Raw genomic sequence first — 23270 nt, 5'->3', positions numbered from 1 at the left:
TATTTACCCTATGCTATATTGAAAGTACCACAACTACACATTATACAGTTGTGCTCAAAAGTTTGCATACCCTGGCAGAAATTGTGAAATTTTGGCATTGAAAATCATGCAAAAAAAAAAAACTTTTTTTTATGTAAGGATAGTGATCATATAAAGCCATTTATTATCACATAGTTTTTTGGCTCCTTTTTAAATCATAATGATAACAGAAATCACCCAAATGGCTCTGTTCAAAAGTTTACATACCCTTGAATGTTTGGCCTTGTTACAGACACACAAGGTGACACACACAGGTTTAAATGGCAATTAAATGTTAATTTCCCACACCTGTGGCTTTTAAAATTGTAATTAGTGTCTGTGTATAAATAGTCAATGAGTTTGTTAGCTCTCATGTGGATGCACTGAGCAGGCTAGATTCTGAGCCATGGGGAGCAGAAAAGTACTGTCAAAAGACCTGCGAAACAAGGTAATGGAAAATTATAAAGATGGAAAAGGATATAAAAACATATCCAAAGCCTTGAAAATGCCAGTCAGTACTGTTCAATCACTTATTAAGAAGTGGAAAATTCGGGGATTTCTTGATACCAAGCCAAGGTCAGGTAGACCAAGAAAGATTTCAGCCACAACTGCCAGAAGAATTGTTCGGGATACAAAGATAAACCCACAGGTAACCTCAGGAGAAATACAGGCTGCTCTGGAAAAAGACGGTGTGGTTGTTTCAAGGAGCACAATATGACAATACTTGAACAAAAATGAGCTGCATCGTTGAGCTGCCAGAAAGAAACCTTTACTGCACCAATGCCACAAAAAAGCCCGGTTACAATATGCCCGACAACACCTTGACACGCCTCACAGCTTCTGGCACATTGTAATTTGGAGTGATGAGACCAAAATAGAGCTTTATGGTCACAACCATAAGTGCTATGTTTGGAGAGGGGTCAACAAGGCCTATAGTGAATAGAATACCATCCCCACTGTGAAGCATGGTGGTGGCTCACTGATGTTTTGGGGGTGTGTGAGCTCTAAATGCATGGGGAATCTTGTGAAAATTGATGGCAAGATGAATGCAGCATGTTATCAGAAAATACTGGCAGACAATTTGCATTCTTTTAAGCACAAGGCCAAGTTGACCCTCCCGTGGTTACAGCAGAAAAAGGTGAAGGTTCTTGAGTGGCCATCACAGTCTCCTGACCTTAATATCATCGAGCCACTCTGGGGAGATCTCAAACATGCAGTTCATGCAAGACGACTAAAGACCTTGCATGACCTGGAGGCATATTGCCAAGACGAATGTGCAGCTATACCACCTGCAAGAATTTGGGGTCTCATAAACAACTATTACAAAAGACTGCATGCTGTCATTGATGCTAAAGAGGGCAATACACAGTATTAAGAAGGGTATGCAGACTTTTGAACAGGGGTCATTTCATTTTTTTCTTTGTTGCCATGTTTTGTTTTATGATTCTGCCATTCTGTTATAACCTACAGTTGAATATGAATCCCATAAGAAATAAAAGAAATGTGTTTTGCCTGCTCACTCATGTTTTCTTTAAAAATGGTACATATGGGGGGGGTCACGTGACGGCATGCAAGAAACAGATGTGTGAGCGACGAGCTCTGCGCACTTTGCTAAATTTTTTATTATTTTCATGTTATTACCTGGTGAAATTTGATACACCCAGTTACACATTTGCTCTTCGAGGCAAAACATGGCAAAGAAGTCAAAATTCTCAGGCTCTGGAGACATTAAAAGACACTTATGTGTTCAGGATGAAAGCCCTGACAGGTCTACAGACCGGGAACTTGATTTGGATGGTGCAGCGGGAGAGGTGATTCAGCGTCAGTTGTCCAACATGTCGGTGATGTTGACGAAGGTTCTTGCTGACTTGGAGGACCTCTCTGTAACACGTTGATTGATTACGGCGATGGAAATAAAATTCTCTGAGTTAGTTACAAGAGTGACTGATGTTGAGAGATGAATCAATTGTCTGGAATCTTCAGAGAGGGAATTAACCGCTAATCCACCCATGACCAAAGTTGATTTGGAACATCTCCTTGAAAAGCTTGAAGATCTTGAGAATAGAAGCCGCAGGAATAACGTTCAAATTGTTGGAGTTCCTGAGCATGAGGAGGGCAGAGATATGGTGAAATTAATAGACGAGCTTTTCCTGAGTCTGCTCGACATAACAGGCCACAAGCTGGAAATCGAGCGAGCTCACAGAGTCCCAAGCTGGAAATCAAGCGAGCTCACAGAGTCCCAGTTCACAGATTTACTGAGGGAGATAGGCCCTGATCGATTCTGGCCAGATTTCTGAGATCATCCGATAAAGGTTTTGTGTTGCACCAGGCGAGGAGCAAAGGGAAGCTTTCTTGGAAGAACCATAATATTTTCTTGTTCCCGGACTTTGCGAGTTCGACAAGAGAGAAATGCTATCAGTTCAAGGAATGTAAGAAACTCTTACATCAGCGAAAGATCACTTTTTCTCTGATGTTTCCGGCCAAACTGAGAATAGAAACGAAGGACGGTCACAAAGTATTTACATGTCCCAATCAGGCAATGTCTTTTATTGAATCAATGGATGAGTAAACCATTGGGTGTTTCTCATGTGAGTGGGTCGACTCGCTGTACTTACTCTGGCTTTTGAGGAAGCTGGGTGTCATTTTGGTTTATTTTTCTTTTTGTGTTGCTCCGCCGAGTGGCTGGAGTTTGTTTTGTGAATAACACTTTTCCTTAAAGAAACTTTTGCATTGACGAAAGATTACTTTTCGAAAGATTACTTTTTAAGATGTCTTTTATAAAGTTGACAGATTGTGTAAGTCATGGTATATACTTTTATGTGGCCTCCGAGTGAATTGACTCGACCATCCGGGGAACTAGGATGCCGGTTTTGTTTCTTTTTGTATTGGTTCCACCTAGCGGCTGGAGCTTGTTCTATTGAATAACACTACTTTACTTACAGCTGTGGATTAATCTGCTCGTTCTCCGTGCTTATTCCTCCTCCTGGCTGGAGTTTGTTTTGTTGAGTGTTTTTACGGGACATTGGAATGATTACATCATCCGCTGAACTCATAACAGCTGGCTCACTGAACATTCGTTTGTCAGTCCGAGAAATCTGAACGGTTTTATATCAGCTGGAATTTGTTTTGTGGAAGATCACACCTTTGAGACAGTTCTGTGAATGAATCTACACGTTCTTTGTGTTCATTCTTCCTATTGGCTGTGGTTTATTTCACAAAGTATTTTCTGTTATGTAATTTTGCCTCACAAATTTGTGAGGCAAAATTGAGCAATCCAATGGCAAAGTTGTCATGGGGGCTCGTGGGCGATCATGGACCTTTTGAGTTTAGATGGATTGTCGCCGGTTGGCGCTTTCGTGTGCGGGGTTAATGCGCACCTTTTTCTTTTTTCTGTTTGTATTGTTCAGGGGGAAGTTCGGGGTTTGATTGTTTCACTAATGGGGAATGTGGTCTGTATAATTTTGTTTTTGACACACAATTTATTTTTCTACTATATCAAAATGTCAAATGTTAATATGATTGTACTATCTCTCTCCACATGGAATGTAAATTGGTTGGGGCACCCCATAAAAAGAAGGAAGGTTATTAATTTTCTTAAACGTAAGAAACACATCTCTACCCGCAGGAAGCTGAAACATTTGGGAAGATATGGGGTGGACATGTTTTTTTTAGTGGTGGCTCAAGTAAGAGCAAGGGAGTCATTATATTGATTAATAAACATCTACAATTCAAATGTCTCAAACAGACTAAAGATAAATTAGGGAGAGTCATTATAGTTTTAGCTGAAATTCAAGGGCAAAGGTTGATTTTGGCTAATATTACACACCTAACGCTGATGATCAGGGCTTTTTTATAGATCTTGAAGGGATGCTGCAAACCGCTGGCACCCCTCATGATATAATATTAGGAGGAGACTTTAATATTTTGATGGACTCAGTCCTTGATCACAGTGAAGCAAAAGTGTGTAACCCCCTAGAGCAACATTGACAGGATGTGTAAAAATCTTGGTCTTATGGATATTTTGAGACTTTTGAACCCATCTGGTAGGGACTATAATTTTTTTTCATCAGTCCATAACATTTATTCTAGAATAGATTTATATATATATATATATATATATATATATATATATATATATATATATATATATATATATACATATATAGTATATTGCCAAAAGTATTCGCTCATCTGCCTTTAGATGCATATGAACTTAAGTGACATCCCATTCTTAATCCATAGGGTTTAATATGACGTCGGCCCACCCTTTGCAGCTATAACAGCTTCAACTCTTCTGGGAAGGCTTTCCACAAGGTTTAGGAGTGTGTTTATGGGAATTTTTGACCATTCTTCCAGAAGCGCATTTGTGAGGTCAGACACTGATGTTGGACGAGAAGGCCTGGCTCACAGTCTTCGCTCTAATTCATCCCAAAGGTGCTCTATCGGGTTGAGGCCAGGACTCTGTGCAGGCCAGTCAAGTTCTTCCACACCAAACTCGCTTATCCATGTCTTTATGGACCTTGCTTTGTGCACTGGTGCGCAGTCATGTTGGAACAGGAAGGGGCCATCCCCAAACTGTTCCCACAAAGTTGGGAGCATGGAATTGTCCAAAATCTCTTGGTATGCTGAAGCATTCAGAGTTCCTTTCACTGGAACTAAGGGGCCAAGCCCAGCTCCTGAAAAACAACCCCACACCATAATCCCCCCTTCACCAAACTTCACAGTTGGCACAATGCAGTCAGACAAGTACCGTTCTCCTGGCAACCGCCAAACCCAGACTCGTCCATCAGATTGCCAGATGGAGAAGCGTGATTCATCACTCCAGAGAACGCGTCTCCACTGCTCTAGAGTCCAGTGGCGGCGTGCTTTACACCACTGCATCCGACGCTTTGCATTGCACTTGGTGATGTATGGCTTGGATGCAGCTGCTCGGCCATGGAAATCCATTCCATGAAGCTCTCTATGCACTGTTCTTGAGCTAATCTGAAGGCCACATGAACTTTGGAGGTCTGTAGCGATTGACTCTGCAGAAAGTTGGCGACCTCTGCGCATTATGCGCCTCAGCATCCGCTGACCCCGCTCTGTCATTTTAGGTGGCCTACCACTTCGTGGCTGAGTTGCTGTCATTTCCAATCGCTTCCACTTTGTTATAATACCACTGACAGTTGACTGTGGAATATTTAGTAGCGAGGAAATTTCACGACTGGACTTGTTGCACTGGTGGCATCCTATCACAGTACCACGCTGGAATTCACTGAGCTCCTGAGAGCGGCCCATTCTTTCACAAATGTTTGTAGAAGCAGTCTGCATGCCTAGGTGCTTCATTTTATACACTTGTGGCCATGGAAGTGATTGGAACACCTGAATTCAATTATTTGGATGGATGAGCGAATACTTTTGGCAATATAGTGTATATCCAAATCCCTCAATTCATCTGTTGTTGATTGCTCAGTTGGAAATATCTTAGTCTCAGATCATGCCCTGGTGAGTTTAGAGGTGTTGCCATATACAGAGAAAAAGAAATCATATAGTTGGCACATTAATGTGTCCCTTTTGCAAAATCCTGATTTCCAACAAATGTTAAATCAATGTTTATATGGAGACCAACTGGTCCTCAGTATCCTCTGTGGGCGTGGCTTGGAAGGCACTTAAGGCGGTTCTTAAGGGTTGGATCATACAGTATGCCTCATTCACCAAAAAATCCAAAGCACAAGAACTTGTGGAGTTGGAAGGAAATATTAAAAGTGCAGAGAAAGAGCTGAAGTGCCGTATATCATCTGATGGCCTCAGAGAATTGACCTGATTGAAATATAGATATAATACTATTTTGTCGTGGAAAGTGGAGTTTTGGTTATTCAGGGCAAGACAGTCATACTTTAAGTTGGGTGACAAAGCAGGAAAACATTTGGCTAGATATATAAAGCAGAGAGAGTCTTTTTCTACCATTCCCTCAGTGAAATCTGCTGGTGGTAAATTATTTACCTCGGCCATTGATATTAATAATGCTTTTAAAGAATTCTACTTTGATCTCTATAGTTCCACGTCTTCGTCTACTGATGAAGATATTAGGAACTTTGTGGAACCATTAGATCTCCCTAAACTGATGACTGAGCAAAAAAATTATCTTGATTCTGAGATAACCTTGGAGGAGCTTGAGGAGGTAATTAAGGCTTGCCTACAGGCAAGGCTCCGGGGCCTGACGGCTTTTCCTCTTCTGAGTTTTTCAAACCTTATGCTACAGAACTGGCTCCACTTTTGTTAGAAGTTTATATGGAATCATTAAAGAATGGAAAGCTTCCTCCAACCATGATGCAAGCCCGGATCAGTCTGATTCTTAAAATGGACAAAGATCCAAGCGAGTGTAAAAGTTACCGCCCAATTTCCCTGATCTAGTTAGATGTAAAAATTTTGTCCAAAATTCTGGCTAATCGATTAAGTAAAGTTATGACATCACTTATACATATAGATCAGCTGGGGTTTATTCGAGGCCGTAGCTCTTCTGATAATATTAGGCGTCTCATCAGTATCATATTGTCAGTAGCGAATGATCAATCTCCGGTTGCTGCCATCTCACTTGACGCCGAAAAGGCGTTTGATATGGTAGAATGGGATTATCTTTTTAAGATTTTGGAAATGTATGGGTTCGGAAGTACATTCATTGGTTGGATTAAGTTACTTTATAGACACCCTGTAGCAGTGGTACAAACAAACGGTTTAATTTCAGATTATTTTACTCTGGATAGGGGCACCCGGCAGGGTTGCCCTCTTTCCCCATTATTGTTCTGTCTTGCCCTGGAACCATTAGCAGCCACGATAAGAAAGAAGGATGATTTTCCATGGGTGACGGCAGGAGGTGTGGCACATAAGATTCTGCTTTATGCAGATGATATTTTATTATTAGTCTCTGACCCTACTAAATCTATGCCTTGCCTCCACAGAATTATTCATTCCTTTTCCAAATTCTCAGGATACAAAGTCAACTGGTCTAAATCCGAAGCTTTGGCTTTGACAGCATACTGTCCAGTAACGGCCTTCCAGCCAGGCACCTTCCAGTGGCCCAAACAGGGCATCAAGTATTTGGGCATTTTATTCTGTATTCCAAAATGTAACTACTTGCTACAGTCTCTCCCGGTAGATGTCCCCCTCTCTTATTTCAAGCAATTTGAGAGCATAGCGAAGTCTTTCATTTGGAGTGGTAAGCGCCCCAGATTACATTTCAATAAGTTACATAAGCCGATTGACAAAGGTGGGCTAGGCCTACCTAAGATTTTGTTTTATTATTATGCATTCAGTCTCAGACATTTGGCTCATTGGTCGCTTCCACCTGAAAAAGCCCCTCCCTGGTTCTGCATTGAACAAGAACTTCTTGCTCCTATTTTGCCACTGCAAAGCCTTTCCATCAAACTAAATAGAGAAGTTAAATCGCACCCCGTTATTTCACATTTGTATTCAGTATGGACAAAAGTGTTCAGAGTGTTTAATTCTGATTTTTATCTAAATGTTGCCTCGAGCCTATGGCTAAACCCCAAACTATGCATTAATAAGTCCCTTTTTTGTTGGTCAGAGTGGATTGCGAGGGGGGTTAATTCACTCGGTGATCTTTATGAGAGCAGTGTGATGAGATCCTTTGAAAATCTCGTTCAATATTTTGGGAAGAATGGAAGATACAGCTGAAGAGGAAGATGAGATGGAGGTAGGATGGACACAGGTAGATGGAAGAACAGGAAAGAAAGTAACTAAAAAGAGAAAAAATGGAAAAGAGGAAGGATTGGAAAGTTGTTCGATAACTAGTGAGGAAGAAGGGGATGAGAGGGATAAAAACAAGAATGAGTATAGGGTAATATTGAAGTTTAAGGGAGTTGAAGGAGTATCAGATGTAAATCCAATGGCATTGATATATGAATTAAGGAAACTAGTGGGTGAGATTACATTTGCAAATGTATTACAAGATGGTGCCTTGTTGATAGCGTGCAGAAACGAAGAGCAAAAAAATAAAGCAGTAAAACTAAAAATGGTGGGAAAACAGATGGTAATGAATTATAAGATTGTAGGACAGAAGTCGTGGGTCTATGGAGTGATAAATGGAGTTCCATTAGGAGTTACTATGGATGAATTAAAAAAGAATGTAGAGGGAGGAAATGTCATGGATGTAGTTCGTTTACAAATGAACAGAGAAGGGTGAAGAGTAGACAGTTTGTCAGTACATCTTAAATTGGAAGGGAAAGAAATGCCAGATCGAATCAAAATGGGTTTTATAAGCTACCCAATCAGGAAGTATGTAGCTTCTCCTCTGAGGTGTTACAATTGCCAGAGGTATGGTTATATTGCGTCAGTATGTAAATCTAAAATAAGTTGTGCACGATGTGGAGGGGAGCAAGTGTGAGGAAGGAGTAGGATTGAAATATTACAGTTACAGAGGTAGTCATAATGTGGCATACAGAGGTTGTGAGGTGAGGAAAAGGGCAATGGAAGTACTACAAAAAATCCAAAATAACCTAATGTATGCTGAAGCAGTGAAAGTGGAAAAGTATGGAGCATGGTAAAGGGATTGAAGGAACAGGAAGAGTAATTGGTGAGGGTAGATTATCAGATTATCACTTTACTGCACAAACGGAAAGAAGAACAGAAAAGATCTAAATAATTGTTAAAGCGGCAGAGAGATTTCTAGAGATAAAAGGATTGAAATGGGAAGATATAAGGGAGAGTCTTAATACAGAATATCAGTCAAGTCAGGAGACATGGTTTGGTTAGTATTGTTTATGTTAATTATCTTACAATGGAATGCCAAAAGCCTTTGCACCAATGGCCAAGAATTTAAAGGGTACATAAACCAAATGGAAGAAAAACCAGACGTAATATGCATTCAAAAATCATGGCCGAAACCTAGATTAGATTTTGTTTTAAAAAGGATATATAAGTGTGAGAAGAGATAGGGAGGAAGGTAAAGGTGGAGGGTGTGTCACTTTTTTAAAAGAGGGAATGCCTTATAGAATTTTGGAGAAAGGGGTAACAATGGAATATATAGTAGTGGAAATATGGATTGAAAAGAAGAATTATGTCATAATAAATTTTTATAATCATGTAATAGGTTAATACAGGAGAGTATGGAAGAAATAAAAGTGGTGAAAGGGTGATATGGTGTGGGGATTTTAATGCCCATAATACTTTATGGGAAGGAATAATGACAGACACAAATGGTCAGGTTATTGAATAGCTGATAGAAAGGAAAAACTTTGTTTGCTTAAATGACGGAAACTCCACACGAATGGATGTGAATTCAGGAAGAGAATCAGCAATAGATCTAACAATTGTTTCATATACATTAGGAGGAATAATAAATTGGGAAGTATGAAAGTAATGTACACTTGGTAGTGATCATTTTCCTATAATAAGTACAATTGTAAATAATGAGATGAGGAGGGAAAAACGAGGAAATACAGGAAAATGGAAGTTTGAGAAAGCTAACTGGGAAAAATACAAAATAATGAGTGAGGAATGAATGAATGAAAATGATCAAGATTAATGAAGGAAAAGATACTGAAAGGATAAATATAGAATTAGTTTCAGTGATACAGAATGCTGCAAAAGAATGTATCCCAAAAAGTAAAGGAAAGAGGGTAGAGAAAATAGTTCCATGGTGGAATGAGAAGTGTACAATAGCAGTCAGAAAGAAAAGGAAAGCATTTAAAATAATGAAGGATACACATAATTGGGAACATATGATAATATATAAGAAAACTCAAGCAGAAACAAGGAAGTAAAGAGAGAGTATTGGAGATCATTTTGTGAAGAAATTGGTAAAAGTACTCCAGTTGAGGAAATGTGGAGCATGATTAAAAAGATGAGTGGCATTAGGAGAGAATATGAATATCCAGTTTTAAGTATGGAAGAGGAAAATGCAATAAGTGACAAAGAAAAAGCAGAAATGTTCCGAAAAGAGTTTTTAAAATAAATAGTTCAGATAACTTGGCAAAGGAGAGTAAGAAAATGAGGGAGAAGCTGCTAAGAAAACATCCATATATATTGGAAAGGAGGAGGGCAATGGATGGTTTATTGGATGTTCCGTTTTCATTCCCTGAATTAAAACGAGCATTAAAAAAAATGAAGGTAACAACTCCAGGACAAGATTAAATATGTTATGTTATGTTAAAAAAGTTAAGCGAAGAATCACTTGGAGTAATATTAAAGTTTTATAACAGAATATGGGAAGAAGGGATTTTACCTCAGAGTTGGAAGGAAGGTTTAATTATTCCTATAAAGAAACTGTGTAAAGATCCAAATGTACCTCTAAATTACAGACCAATACACATTTATGTAAATTAACTGAAAAAATGATTACTGACCGGCTAATGTATCATTTGGAGAGAATTACGTTCTTTTCTCCGTATCAAAGTGGATTTAGATGCGGAAGGGGAGCAATGGACTCAATAGTGATTTTGGAATCGGATATAAGGAAAGCCTTGATAAATAAAGAAACAATAGTAGCAATTTTCTTTGATATTGAAAAGGCTTATGATATGTTATGGAAGGAAAGTTTGCTGATAAAATTAGATCAGATTGGAATAGGTGGTAGGTTATATAATTGGATTAAAGATTTTTTAATAGAAAGAAATATAAAAGTGAAGATTGGAGAATATATATCAGAAAAAGGTCTGATTGAGAATGGAACCCCACAGGGTAGTGTCATAAATCCATTGTTATTTACTATTATGATTAATGACGTATTTGCAACAATAGATATTAATATAGGAAAATCGTCGTTTGCAGATGATGGAGCTCTTTGGATTAGAGGAAGAAATGTGGATTATATTGTGAATAAAATGCAATCAGCTTTAAATAATGTTGGGAAATGGTCTTATAAATGGGGATTTAAATTATCTGTGGAGAAAACCAAATATATTTTCTTTACAAATAAAAAGATAAGTAGAGATATAAATCTAAAATTATGTAATAAGGAATTAGAACAAGTTAATGTGATAAGATTTCTTGGAATGTGGTTTGACACGAAAATTACATGGAGTACTCACATAAATAAGATGGAAGAGAAATGTAAGAAGATTTTAAATGTAATGAGGTGTGTTTCAGGTCATGTATGGGGGGCTGAAAGAATGGCACTGAAAACCATTTATTCTACAATGATAAGAGTAATACTAGACTATGGATGTTTGGCAGCATCTAAATCACAGTTAGGAAAATTAGAGAGAATTCAGTCACAAGCATTAGGAATTTGTTGTGGAGCTTATCCTTCTTCTCCAGTACCAGCATTACAGGTGGAGATGGGAGAGATGCCAATCCACTTAAGAAGGAAGCAACTGATATTGACATACTGGGCAAACTTAAAAGGTCAGAAGGACAATCACCCTGCAAAAAAGGTACTAGAGGCATGTTGGGATCATGGGAAAGGGAAAATTAACAGTTTTGGCTGGATTATTAAGGATTTAGTGCAGGATATGAAATTAAACGAGTATAATGTTACCCCAGAGGTAATATTACCATCAATACCTCTAAGGATCTTACCACAGCCAAACATTGATTTATTCCTATTGGAAGCAAGACAAGATAAGGGTCAAAATGCATTAGAGGCAGAATTAACAAAGGAGTATATATGGACTAAGTATGAAAGTTATATACAGGTTTTTACAGATGCATCTAAAGATCCAGGGAAAGGTCAGGTGGGGGTAGCATACATCATCACAAGACTGAAAGAGGCAGAAGGAAAAAGGATATCAGATCAAGTTTCAGTGTTTACAGAATTACTAGCAATTTTGCTAGCAATGAACAAAATAAAAGATATGGGATTAAACGAAACTCTTATATGTTCAAGCTCTGCCCTGTTAAGTCTGAAACTAGACAAGATATATTGATGGAGATTCTTCAGATATTATATATAATGCAGCAGACAAATAAGACAGTTCAGTTTTTATGGGTTCCTGCGCATATTGGAGTATCAGGCAACGAGGAAGCAGATAAATTAGCAAAACAAGCTGTGGCAAAGGAAAATATAGACATGCATATAATGTATAGTAAATGAGAACTCAAATCAATAATAAAAAAGGAGTTAAATCATAAATGGCAATTTTATTGGGATAATGAACAGAAGGGTAGGCATCTACATTTAATGCAACCATTAGTAGGAAGAGGAAGGAATTCAGGTGGGAGGAGAAAAGAAGATTGTATTTTATCTAGACTTAGACTGGGACATATAGGACTTAATTCAACAATGTATATAATAGGAAAACATCTTACAGGATTATGTGATTGGTGTGGAGTTAGAGAAACAGTGGAACATGTATTAATACAGTGTAACAGATATACAGAGGAAAGAAAAAAACTAACAGATGAACTACAGTAGAAAGGAGAATTAACCTTAAAGAATCTTTTAAATCCATAAGAGGGGATAGTCTATTAATACAATTTCTGAATAGAACTCGGTTATTTTTTCTCTCCTCTCTCTGGGCAGTGAGGGACTTGGGGCTGAAAATGGAGGAGCTGAACACGCAGCGCCATCGGAAGCACGAGTCCTGAAGGTCTGGGAAGAGAAGGAAAAGAGTCTCTGATCCGGAACACACAGTAGATGGCGGTAATGCTCTATTTTAGAATGCGAGCCGCCAATAAAGAAGAAGAAGAAGAAGAAGAAGACGAAGAAGAATTTGTTTGTGTTTGAATGTGTTTATCTTCATTTGTGAGTTTATGTTTGTGTTTTTCTGTCTTTGGCGTTTTAATGATCGTAATAGAAGATTATTATCGTCGTTTGTGGCGGTTTTGTGACTCTTTAAAATATTCAGTTTCAGGAGAAACAAACAAAAAACTTCGGAGCCCCTTCAGGGGGAATTTGTTTTCTGAAATAGTTTTACTTTCCCTCGCAATAAATTTACCATGATTTTACTACAGTAACCATATTTTAACCATGATATTCGTAGTGAAACTATAATACTACAGGAAAACGAATACTGTGATTTAAAAAACATAATTTTGTGATTATTGTGGATTTACTACAATAACTATAGTTTAACTATGATTACTGTGGTAGTTTAACCATTGTATTTGTAATTAAATAAAAGTAATCACAAGATTAACCATGGATAATCTATATTAAAACATGGTTTTGGTCCCAAAGAAACTAAAACAAACATGGCCCACCTCAGTCATGTTTACTACAATATTACTATAGTAAAACCATGTTTCAGACCAAAAAACAAAAACATTACACTGTCATGGTAACTACTATAGTAAAGCCATGATTTTTCTATTGTATGTTTTTATTTTACTATAGACTTATCATGGTTAATCTTGTGATTACTATGGTTTTACTTCAAATACCATGATTAAACTACTGCAGTAACCACAGTTAAACTATGGTATTTGTGGTCAAACCATAATAACACAAAATTAACCACAGTTTTCATTTATTATTAGTCTATGGTGTCACTTTGAATATCAGTGTTAAAATATGGATACTGTAGTAAAATCATGGTACATTTATTGTGAAGGAACACAAAACTTGATCAATGTCAGGCCAGAGAGAGGGTGAAAAATGTTTTAATGCAATAAACGTTATCAGTGGACCTGACGGAAGATAATAAAACTATGTAAAAAAGAGCATTTCATGAACGCTTTAACATAATTTAAAAATGTATTTTAAAATTATGCCATTTTAAAGCAGAGTTTCAATGTACTAAAATATAGAGTTTGTCAATAATCTAGTTTCCATTCACTTTTCACGCTGTTTCTGTTATTGACAAAGTGAAAATGTGTAAAAAAATGTTTGCGAAATTTGCCGTCTTCTGCCTGTTTCCATTCAAATGGCCTTTTAGTGATAAAAATGGTTTGCATGATGACGTAAAAAAACACTTTGTCACATAAGTTTCGGTTTATTTTAACGTAGTTAATGGCATCAACCAAACAACCATTTTTGATATATAATGAAAAAAGATTATTTTAGCGATTGTTATAATGCCTTTAATAAATTCTAATATAAAACTGAACTTGAAACAATCTGTATTTACATTAGTGCTACACAAGAGTAGTAGAAAACAGTGTAGAAAAAACAGCTCCCAAAGTCACCGAAATGTAACAATAAAACCCAAAATGGGTTTTCCCAAATGCATCCACACTCCAGTCCAGTAAGAGACAGAAAAGCCCCGTTAAACACAAGAAGATGAAAGAACTAATTTCTGTACGTGTTCAGTGTGTTTAACTTGATTTGTGGGATTTTTATTTGCTTTGATGTGTATTTTTCTGTGCATGTTAATTTTTAATGATCATAAAAGAATCTTATTATCGCCGTATGTTGCGGTTCTGTGACGGACACTTTAAAATATTCAGTTTCAGGAGAAACAAGCAGAAATGTGAGAATATCATGTTTAATTTCTGATAAATGAGCTCGTTAAATTCATCAGCTGATTGTAAATTAGTTAAATGAAGGCGAGTATATGTTAAAGCCTGTTATAATATCTGGTAATATTCCTGCTGTCAGGAAAATGAAACCAAACTCCACGCACACATTTATATTTATAAGCTACCATATCAGAAACAAAGTTATTTAACAGAGCTGTATATAATCCTATAATAATCTTTTTGAGTTTGATGAATGTCAGTCCATTATAATGATGATGATTTTGTGTTCAGATGTTCATCATGAGAGAGTAGGTGGATGTGATCTGCTGTAAATCAGTAAGAACTGATCTGTCCATGCTGGATATTGATGATTTCATCACAGAAATCTCTCAGCTGAAGAAAGAGATGACGTCACTGAAGACAAAACTGATGGAGAGAGAGGACAGGTTACAGGTTAAACATTCATTTCATCCTTAAAGTTGAGATTGTAAGCTTTCAAATGATGTGATATGATGAACGGTACAGATGTGATTGTGTTGTGTTTGTCAGGAGCTGGAAAAGATTTCCTGTCAATCTTCAGTGTGTGTGACTGATGGGACCTCCACAGAATGTCAGGATTCAGTGTGGAGCGTCAGAGATCAGTCCACACCACAGCGGCTGCTGGACAAACTCTCTGAACAGAGATCCAGAGACACACAGGACTCACAGCTCACTTTACTCTGTTCTTCTGATGGTAATCAGGGTGATCAAACCTCCACAGAGTCTCTGACTTCTGTCTGTTACACTGGAGAACAGCAGATGATGCAGACACCAGTGAAGATTGAAGTGAAACAGGAGGAGATAAAAGAAGAAAACACAGCAGAGGAACAACAGGGAGATGAAGATGATGATGATCAAACCTCCACAGAGTCTCTGACTTCTGTCTGTAATGCTGGAGAACAGCAGATGCTGCAGACACCAGTGAAGATGTGTTCAGTGAAGCTGCTGGACTGCAGGAACCTGATGAAGATGAGAGGAGAAATCAAAGTAGAGGAACAACAGAGTGATGAAGATGATGATGATGATGATCAAAACTCCACTGAGTCTCTGGCTTCTGTCAGTAACACTGGAGAACAGCAGATGATGCAGACACCAGTAAAGATTGAAGTGAAACAGGAGGAGATAAAAGAAGAAAACACAGCAGAGGAACAACAGGGAGATAAAGATGATTATATTTCTTCAGGTATGTTTCTTCCTTTAATGATTTACATTTTCATGTCAATCGACTATCATTTTACAGTCGTTTTATCACTCAAAACAGTTCCCTGCTGTTTTAATTTTTGTTTAAGTGCTCAGTTTAAAAAGGTGCATGTACTACAGTGTTTTTTGCACTGCTTTTTACCAGCGGCGCTGCACGTTTTTGGATCTACAGAAAAGAAACAGTGATGATGTGCACTTGCAGAAAAAGAAAGCTGCAAATAATGAATAAAGCACACTTTATTATTCTATTTCGTCATCCTGTGTGGGTTGGATTTCTAGCCCAGTGGTTCTCAACTGGTTTTGCTTTGAGACCCAGATTTTAAAATGGACATAAAGTGGCGACCCACCATAGTAAAGAACATACTCTGTATTTAAAGGGTCATGAAACACTAAACTACATTTACTGAGATGTTAACAGATACAGTATGTACATTGATGAGCCAAAACATTATGACCACTCACAGTTAAGGCAAATAATGTTAATCATCTCCTAACAAGGCCAAATGTCAAGGTCTGTGTAGATTAGATCATAAGTAAGTACCTACCGACAGTGGTCCGAGGAGGGACAAACCACAAACCGGCGACAGGGTTGGGCGGCCAAGGCTCATCGATGTGCGAGCGCAATGAAGGCTATCCCATCTGGTCTGAACCAACAGAAGGTCTATTGTGGCAAAAGTCACAGAAAATTTTAATAATGGTTACAGTAGGAATGTGTCACAACACAAAGTGCATTGCACCCTGCTGTGTATGGGGCTGCATAGCTGCAGATCGGTCAGAGTTCCCATGATGACCCCAGTCCACCATCAATAGCGCCTACAATGGGCACGCAATTTTCAGAACTGGACCTTGAAGCAGTGGAAGAAGGTCGTCTGGTCCGATGAGTCCCGTTTTCTTTTACATCACGTGGACGGCCTTGTATGCGTGTGCCGTTAACCTGGGAAAGTGATGGCAAACTCTCACAGCAGTTGAGAGAGTTGATACCAGGATGCATCATGCTAGTGTTCAAGACTGCAAAGCCTCCAAGCGATACTGACACAGGGATAGGACAGGCTTTCTATCAATGTCAAAACATTTTAAATGTTCATGCAGCATGCATTTATTAATGTGAGTGTTTCAAGATATGCAGTGAGGTTGACTGTCCCAGACCCAAAAGCTATCCATCCATCCTTAACACTCCTATGGTATTTGGTAATTTTTTACAGAAATAATTTTTTTTAATTTAATAAAAATGGTTTCCTTCATCTGAGCAGTACAAGACTTGGTGACTTTTCCTCCATTTTCCATCTGAACAAAAAATTGAGCTTGATTCTATTTCTAAGTCTAAACAGTTATATATATATATATATATATATATATATATAAAAAAGCAACACCTTTGGTATTCGCAGTCAAAATTGACCAACCATTGAAAATTAATGGGAAAGACCAAAAAACAGAGCAGTTTTTTTTAATCTGTCAAATACAATCAACATACCAGCCACAATGCAGGAAAAAACAGACAGAAATTATAGGGTGAGACTCTAAAACATCCTCAGTGCAAAACACACACACACAACAATGAACTGGTGAGACTTTAACACAATGCTTTTTTTGTTGCATTTGTTAAATAAAACCAATAAATCCACAACAATGCTAAACATACACACTCAGAAATGAAGGGTGGAGATGACAATACACTCACAATGCACAACACACACACACACACAGAACCAGGGCATCAATAAGTGGAGCTACAAGTCATCTGTTGTTTTCCAGTTGATGACAGCAATCTGACACACACACACACACACACACACATTTGCAAAATAAATGTTTACTATAGAAAGTTTGAAATTGCTAAATTTTTACTCTGATTCTCCTGTTTTATACTCAATACTGAATTTTTAGAATTTTGCAGTTTTTACATTATTGACATTATTATGCATTTACTTAGTTATTACATTTTTATGTTTGAAATAAATTATTTGTTGAAAACATTTTATTCTGTGTCTTCTCTTTGTAACACCATGGTCAGGTTTGTTGACAAGCATAATGACATAAACTGCAAAAACTGACACTTCAAATCAATAGGCTAACCTTTGACAAATAATCAACTGGTTGTTACTGGCAGGACAAGTCATGTTATTTATATATTGTTCACCAGATGGCAGCAATATGTCTCCAATGTATGGCACATTCCCATATTTTCTTCATGTTTTAACTTATAGAAATGTTCTGAATTTTATTTTTTAAAACTTAGCTTATTTGTATATGCAAATTAATGGTTTTGAAATGTACATGTAAATAAGATCAAAATAGCATAAAATCCCAAAAGAAATGCATAATTATATTGTTCATAATTCAGGGAAGAAAAAATTGTGTCATTATCATCATAAAAAAAGGGTTACACATCTAAACCTTCTGGTCAAAAATGAATGCGAATACCAAAGGAAGGTGCCATTTTATAATACTATAGGAGGATTAATGTGAGTAAATGGTTTCTATGATCTAGTTAGACTTATGATGCTTTTGGTAAACGCAGCCCTGAGCACTTCTATTTGTGAATCAACATCTTGGAATAAGTCTCAAAAGTTATTTTGACATCAGCTGTCTCCTTGGCAATCACGATTTCAAGCTCGATTACACTTTCTAGCACCATCTAGCGTTCTACACATGCGTCAAGCACTTGCAAGTAGCAGATGTGCTCCAAGTTTTGTTCTTTTTGCAAATGTTAACTGAGCACTTTATATTTAACTACATCACTTCAGATTAACTTTGACTTTTGATTTCACTTTTATGTAAATCCAAACATATTTGGCTGCTACAAGTTAACATACAAATCATAAGTAACCCTGTGGCAGCAAGTATTTGTGTACAGAGGAGGAAAAGATGTTAAAATGAGGAACACATTAAGTTATTGTTTGTGCCCAACCAGAAATAATGAGCTTGAGACTCCACTGATGACAAGGCCATATCCACAGGTGAGACCATGGATGGCTCCTAATTACTGTGGATAGATTGATATAGATAGTCTTTTAAAAAAGTAAATAAAAACGTAAGTATTTCTTATAAATAAAACTAAACTAAAAGCCAAACCACATTTAAAAACATTTAACTACATCTTCTACAGTTGTTATAAAAATTAATTCTTATTTATTCACTCTAATAGGTTTCATATGAATCTATTCTAGTTACCAGTTAGTGTTACTGCAGTTTAGTAAGGATTATTATGTATATTTTATAAAGCTTCGTAATTATTGTTTATCTCCTCTTTATCTTATCAGTGCTGTTTAAAATGTCAGGGCTGTCTAGCCGTTTGAGATATCTGACTTCCTTCGAAGCGCTTTAAAGTTGAACGTTCTCTGTAGAATTCAAATGGGTCACAAGTTTTGTGTGCAAGGATGCAAACTCATGAGAGGTGAAAAAGGTGAGCAAGTCAAAGCAGGTGTCCCAGGGATGTATTTTAAATTGATTAGTTTGTTGAATTTAAAGCATTTTTAAAGTGTTTAAATGTATCCATCTTAGCTTTAGCTTTAAAAAAAGGTGATTAGCTAAAAGGTGAGTACATTCCTGACATGAAACCATGCTTCATTCAGCACTCGCAGATGCGCATATCTGATAGATCAGCATATTTAGTGCTTATAAAGTGCTGAACATGAGATTAATAAAATATTTGCTTTGGCAGTGGCCCACCTTTCACAGAATTTTCAATGCAGGAAAAACCCTGAAAACGTCACCGGCCAAAGTGGCTAGTAAGAGTGAAAAAAATACACGATACTGCTGATTTCTAGGGTGGGCGGGTGTTAATTTCAAACCCTTATTACTATAATCATTAAATGCATTTATCAGGTGGAATAAACTGTATAAATAAATACCGCTTGCACAGCAAACATCACAAATTAATACTTGACATTTGTTGTGTTCTGGTATTGAATTAAGGTTAAATTTGATTTTTATGTTTCCCCCTCTTGAATTGATTTTTGTCCATTTACTGTGTTTATTGTAGAGCTGATGGAAGTGAAAGAGAAATGTCAGGAACTGAATGAAGTGGAGGAGAAACTTCAGTGTCAGAAACATCATGATTTCACAACTGGAGAAAAATCTTTGAGTTGCTCAGAGACTAAGCAGAATTTATTACCAGAAAAGCATAAAAGAAGAGCAGCCAATAATACTGTCACCTGCTCACAATGTGGAAAGACTTTCTCAAATAAAAGCCAATTTAATAAACACATGAAAGTTCATACTGGAGAGAAACCTTACAAGTGCCATCAGTGTGGGAAAAGTTTCGCATATATAGGTTGTCTAAAAGGTCATCTCCACTGTCACTCTGGAGAGAGACCATTTGAATGTGACAAGTGTAGGAAAATATTTGTTTTGAATTCAAGCCTAAGAAAACATCTGAAAACTCACACAGATGAGAATACCGGTGTGGGGGTTCATATGTGCTTTGAATGTGGGAAGACCTTAACTTCAGCCAGCCTCTTGAAACAGCACAAAATAATTCATGCTGGAGAAAAACCTTACAAGTGCTCACACTGTGAAAAGAATTTCACTCAGTCACAAGACCTGAAAAAACACAAGAGAATCCATACTGGAGAAAAACCTTACAAGTGCTCACACTGTGAAAAGAGTTTCACTCAGTCACAAGACCTGAAAACACACGAGAGAATTCATACTGGAGAAAAACCTTACAAGTGCTCACACTGTGAAAAGAGATTCACTCAGTCACAACACCTGAAAACACATGAGAGAATCCATACTGGAGAAAAACCTTACAAATGCTCACACTGTGAAAAGAGTTTCACTCAGTCACAAGACCTGAAAAAACACGAGAGAATCCATACTGGAGGAAAACCTTACAAGTGCTCACACTGTGAAAAGAGTTTCACTCAGTCACAAGACCTGAAAAAACACGAGAGAATCCATACTGGAGGAAAACCTTACAAATGCTCACACTGTGAAAAGAGTTTCACTCAGTCACAAGACCTGAAAAAACATGAGACAATTCATGCTGTAGAAAAACCTTTCAAGTGCTTACACTGTGAAAAGTGTTTCACTCAGACAGAACACCTGAAAAAACACGAGAGAATCCATACTGGAGAGAAACCTTACAAGTGCACACACTGTGGAAAGAATTTCACTCACACACAAAACCTGAAAAAACATGAGAGAATCCATTCTGGAGAAAAACCTTACAAGTGCTCACACTGTGAAAAGAGTTTCACTCACTCACATAACCTGAAAACACATGAGAGGATCCATACTGGAGAAAAACCTTACAAGTGCTCACACTGTGAAAAGAGTTTCACTCAGTCACAAGACCTGAAAAAACATGAGAGAATCCATACTGGAGAAAAACCTTACAAGTGCTCACACTGTGAAAACAGTTTCACTCAGTCACAAGACCTGAAAAAACATGAGAGAATCCATGCTGGAGAAAAACCTTACAAGTGCTCACACTGTGAAAAGAGTTTCACCCGGTCAGAACACCTGAAAACACATGAGAGAATTCATACTGGAGAAAAACCTTACAAGTGCTCAAACTGTGGAAAGAGTTTCACTCAGTCACAAAACCTGAAAACACACGAGAGAATCCATACCAGTGTAAAGACCTGAGGACTGGAGTAATTCAGATTTTTTGGTCCAGGTCAGAATCCTGGCAGCAGCATTCTGAATGAGCTGCAACTGTCTAATGGTCTTTTTGGGAAGGCTGGTGAGAAGTCCATTGCAGTAGTCAAACCTACTGGTTATAAATGCATGAACAAGTTTCTCTGAGACTTGACTGGATACAAGACATCTAATTCTCAGTACGTTTTTTGAGATGACAGTAGGCTGATTTTGTTATTGCTTTGATTTGACTTAAAACTAAGGTTTAAACTGGATTGCCCAACCGGCAATAAACATCACCAGAAGAAGAAAACTTTCTTTCCTGTGACAGCGCTATGGATCATGAAAAAACATTTAACTAAATAGTACGTACTGTAAATAAACAGCAATGGTGTTGATGTCTGAGTTGTTGTTGTGTTCAGTCGACAGCTGTTGTATTGCATTGTCAGTGCTGTCTTGTTCACTACACAAAAATAATTAACCGGATAGCTAGCTGATAGCTGGTGACTACTGAGCCTGATTAGTTTCCATGACAGCAGGGCTTCCAGCTGATAATTCCTAAAATGCTGATTTCATGTCTGTGATTCAGTTAGATAGTTGTGTATTTCTTTGCTGAAATGCGTTTTTAGTGACACATACCTGGTCTGATCGTATAAATGTAGATGTAAGGGGGTTCAGTGGAAAGGAGGAGGCGAGAACCGGCTTGACAACTTAAATAATAATTTAATAAACAATTTAAACAAAACACACAACCAAAAACACACAGTACAGCTGCCTGCAATTCTCTCTCTCTCGAACTGTCGTCCCCAGCCGCCTTTATCCCTCGCGCGCCCCATCAGGCAGATTGGGGACCGGGTGTGTCTCATTCCAGCCTGGCCCCCGCCCTCCTCGGCTCTACACTCCTCCCGGCGTTGCCTCAGGCCCCCAGCGGACAGAACGCCCCTCCGCGTTCCCGGCGTCCCGTGGGGACACTCCTCCGCCCCTGGCAGCGGCCCTACCACTCCAGGCAGTCGGGGAGTCGCTTCCCTCCTCCCCCCGCGGACGGCGGTCTTCTCTCGACCCCTCCGCGTTCCCGGGGGACAGCAGGGCACTCCTCCGCCCCCGGCAGCAGCTCCCTCGCTCCAGGCAGTCGGAGAGTCCCGTCCCCACTCGCCTCGTGGACGGCGGCCGTTCCCCGCGTCCGGGTGGTCGGGCTACTCCGTCCCCCTTCGGACGGCAGTGTCGAGGACTCTGCGACGGGAATCCCTCCTCCTTCCCGGGTTTCGGCACCAGTGTAAGGAGGTTCAGTGGAAAGGAGGAGGCGAGAACCGGCTTGACAACTTAAATAATAATTTAATAAACAATTTAAACAAAACACACAACCAAAAACACACAGTACAGCTGCCTGCAATTCTCTCTCTCTCTCGAACTGTCATCCCCGGCCGCCTTTATCCCTCGCGCGCCCCATCAGGCTGATTGGGGACCGGGTGTGTCTCATTCCAGCCCGGCCCCGCCCTCCTCGGCTCTACAGTAGAGTATAGGCTAAATATCGAAAATTACTCAAAAGTTTATCATAGATATCGAAAATTACTTTTTCAGATAAATATTGATATCGTTTTATCGCCCATACTTAATGATATGTCATGGATGTCCACTCAGATTCATAGTTGCTTATGTTCACTTATCACTAGATCCCTACCCAGTTTTCCAGTCTGTCTAGGAGAATGTTGTGGTTGATAATGTCAAAGGCAGCACTGAGATCCGCAGCAAGAACAAATTTTAAGATGTTGCATAGTTTCTTCCAGGGTTTTGCCATCAGTTGCCTCAAAATCCGACATAGGATGGGTTGCACCAATAAGGATTAAATTAAGCAGAGTTTAGAGCTAATCCAGGGTTTGTTGATCTACAGGTAAGTTTTATTTGAATTTGAATTGTGTTGCACCACTTAATTTTATATACGGTTTAACAAATCAGAGATTAAACTTTTAACCTTTGATTAAAGCATTCACCTGTGATTAATTTTGTCCACCATGATGGATTCTGAATTTAGCTGTAGATTAGTACACAGGACAGATCAATGAGGTTCAGAAAATGTCACAGCAGCATGTACA

At 38.3% G+C, this 23270-nt stretch overlaps 1 protein-coding gene across 4 annotated transcripts in view; it reads left to right on the top strand.

The window, feature by feature from the left end:
- The window catches only part of LOC127420300 (zinc finger protein 431-like), a 380032-nt gene extending 357076 nt beyond the window's left edge, over positions 1-22956 (top strand). Inside the window, exons 1-4 of one of the 4 annotated variants that reach the window (XM_051662489.1) lie at positions 12625-12700; positions 14647-14808; positions 14905-15577; positions 19580-22955. In XM_051662489.1, coding sequence (XP_051518449.1) covers positions 14710-14808; positions 14905-15577; positions 19580-21189 — 2382 coding nt within the window. In that variant the 5' untranslated portion in view covers positions 12625-12700; positions 14647-14709 and the 3' untranslated portion in view covers positions 21190-22955. Of the gene's footprint in view, positions 1-12624; positions 12701-14646; positions 14809-14904; positions 15578-19579 lie in introns of those variants that run through there. The other 3 variants (XM_051662487.1, XM_051662486.1, XM_051662490.1) reach the window with 3 other exon arrangements.
- The last annotated feature ends 314 nt before the right edge of the window (positions 22957-23270 follow it).

The sequence above is a fragment of the Myxocyprinus asiaticus genome, chromosome 29 (genome assembly GCF_019703515.2).
Source record: "Myxocyprinus asiaticus isolate MX2 ecotype Aquarium Trade chromosome 29, UBuf_Myxa_2, whole genome shotgun sequence".
Taxonomy (NCBI): domain Eukaryota; kingdom Metazoa; phylum Chordata; class Actinopteri; order Cypriniformes; family Catostomidae; genus Myxocyprinus; species Myxocyprinus asiaticus.
This window is presented reverse-complemented; position numbering and strand designations above follow the sequence as displayed.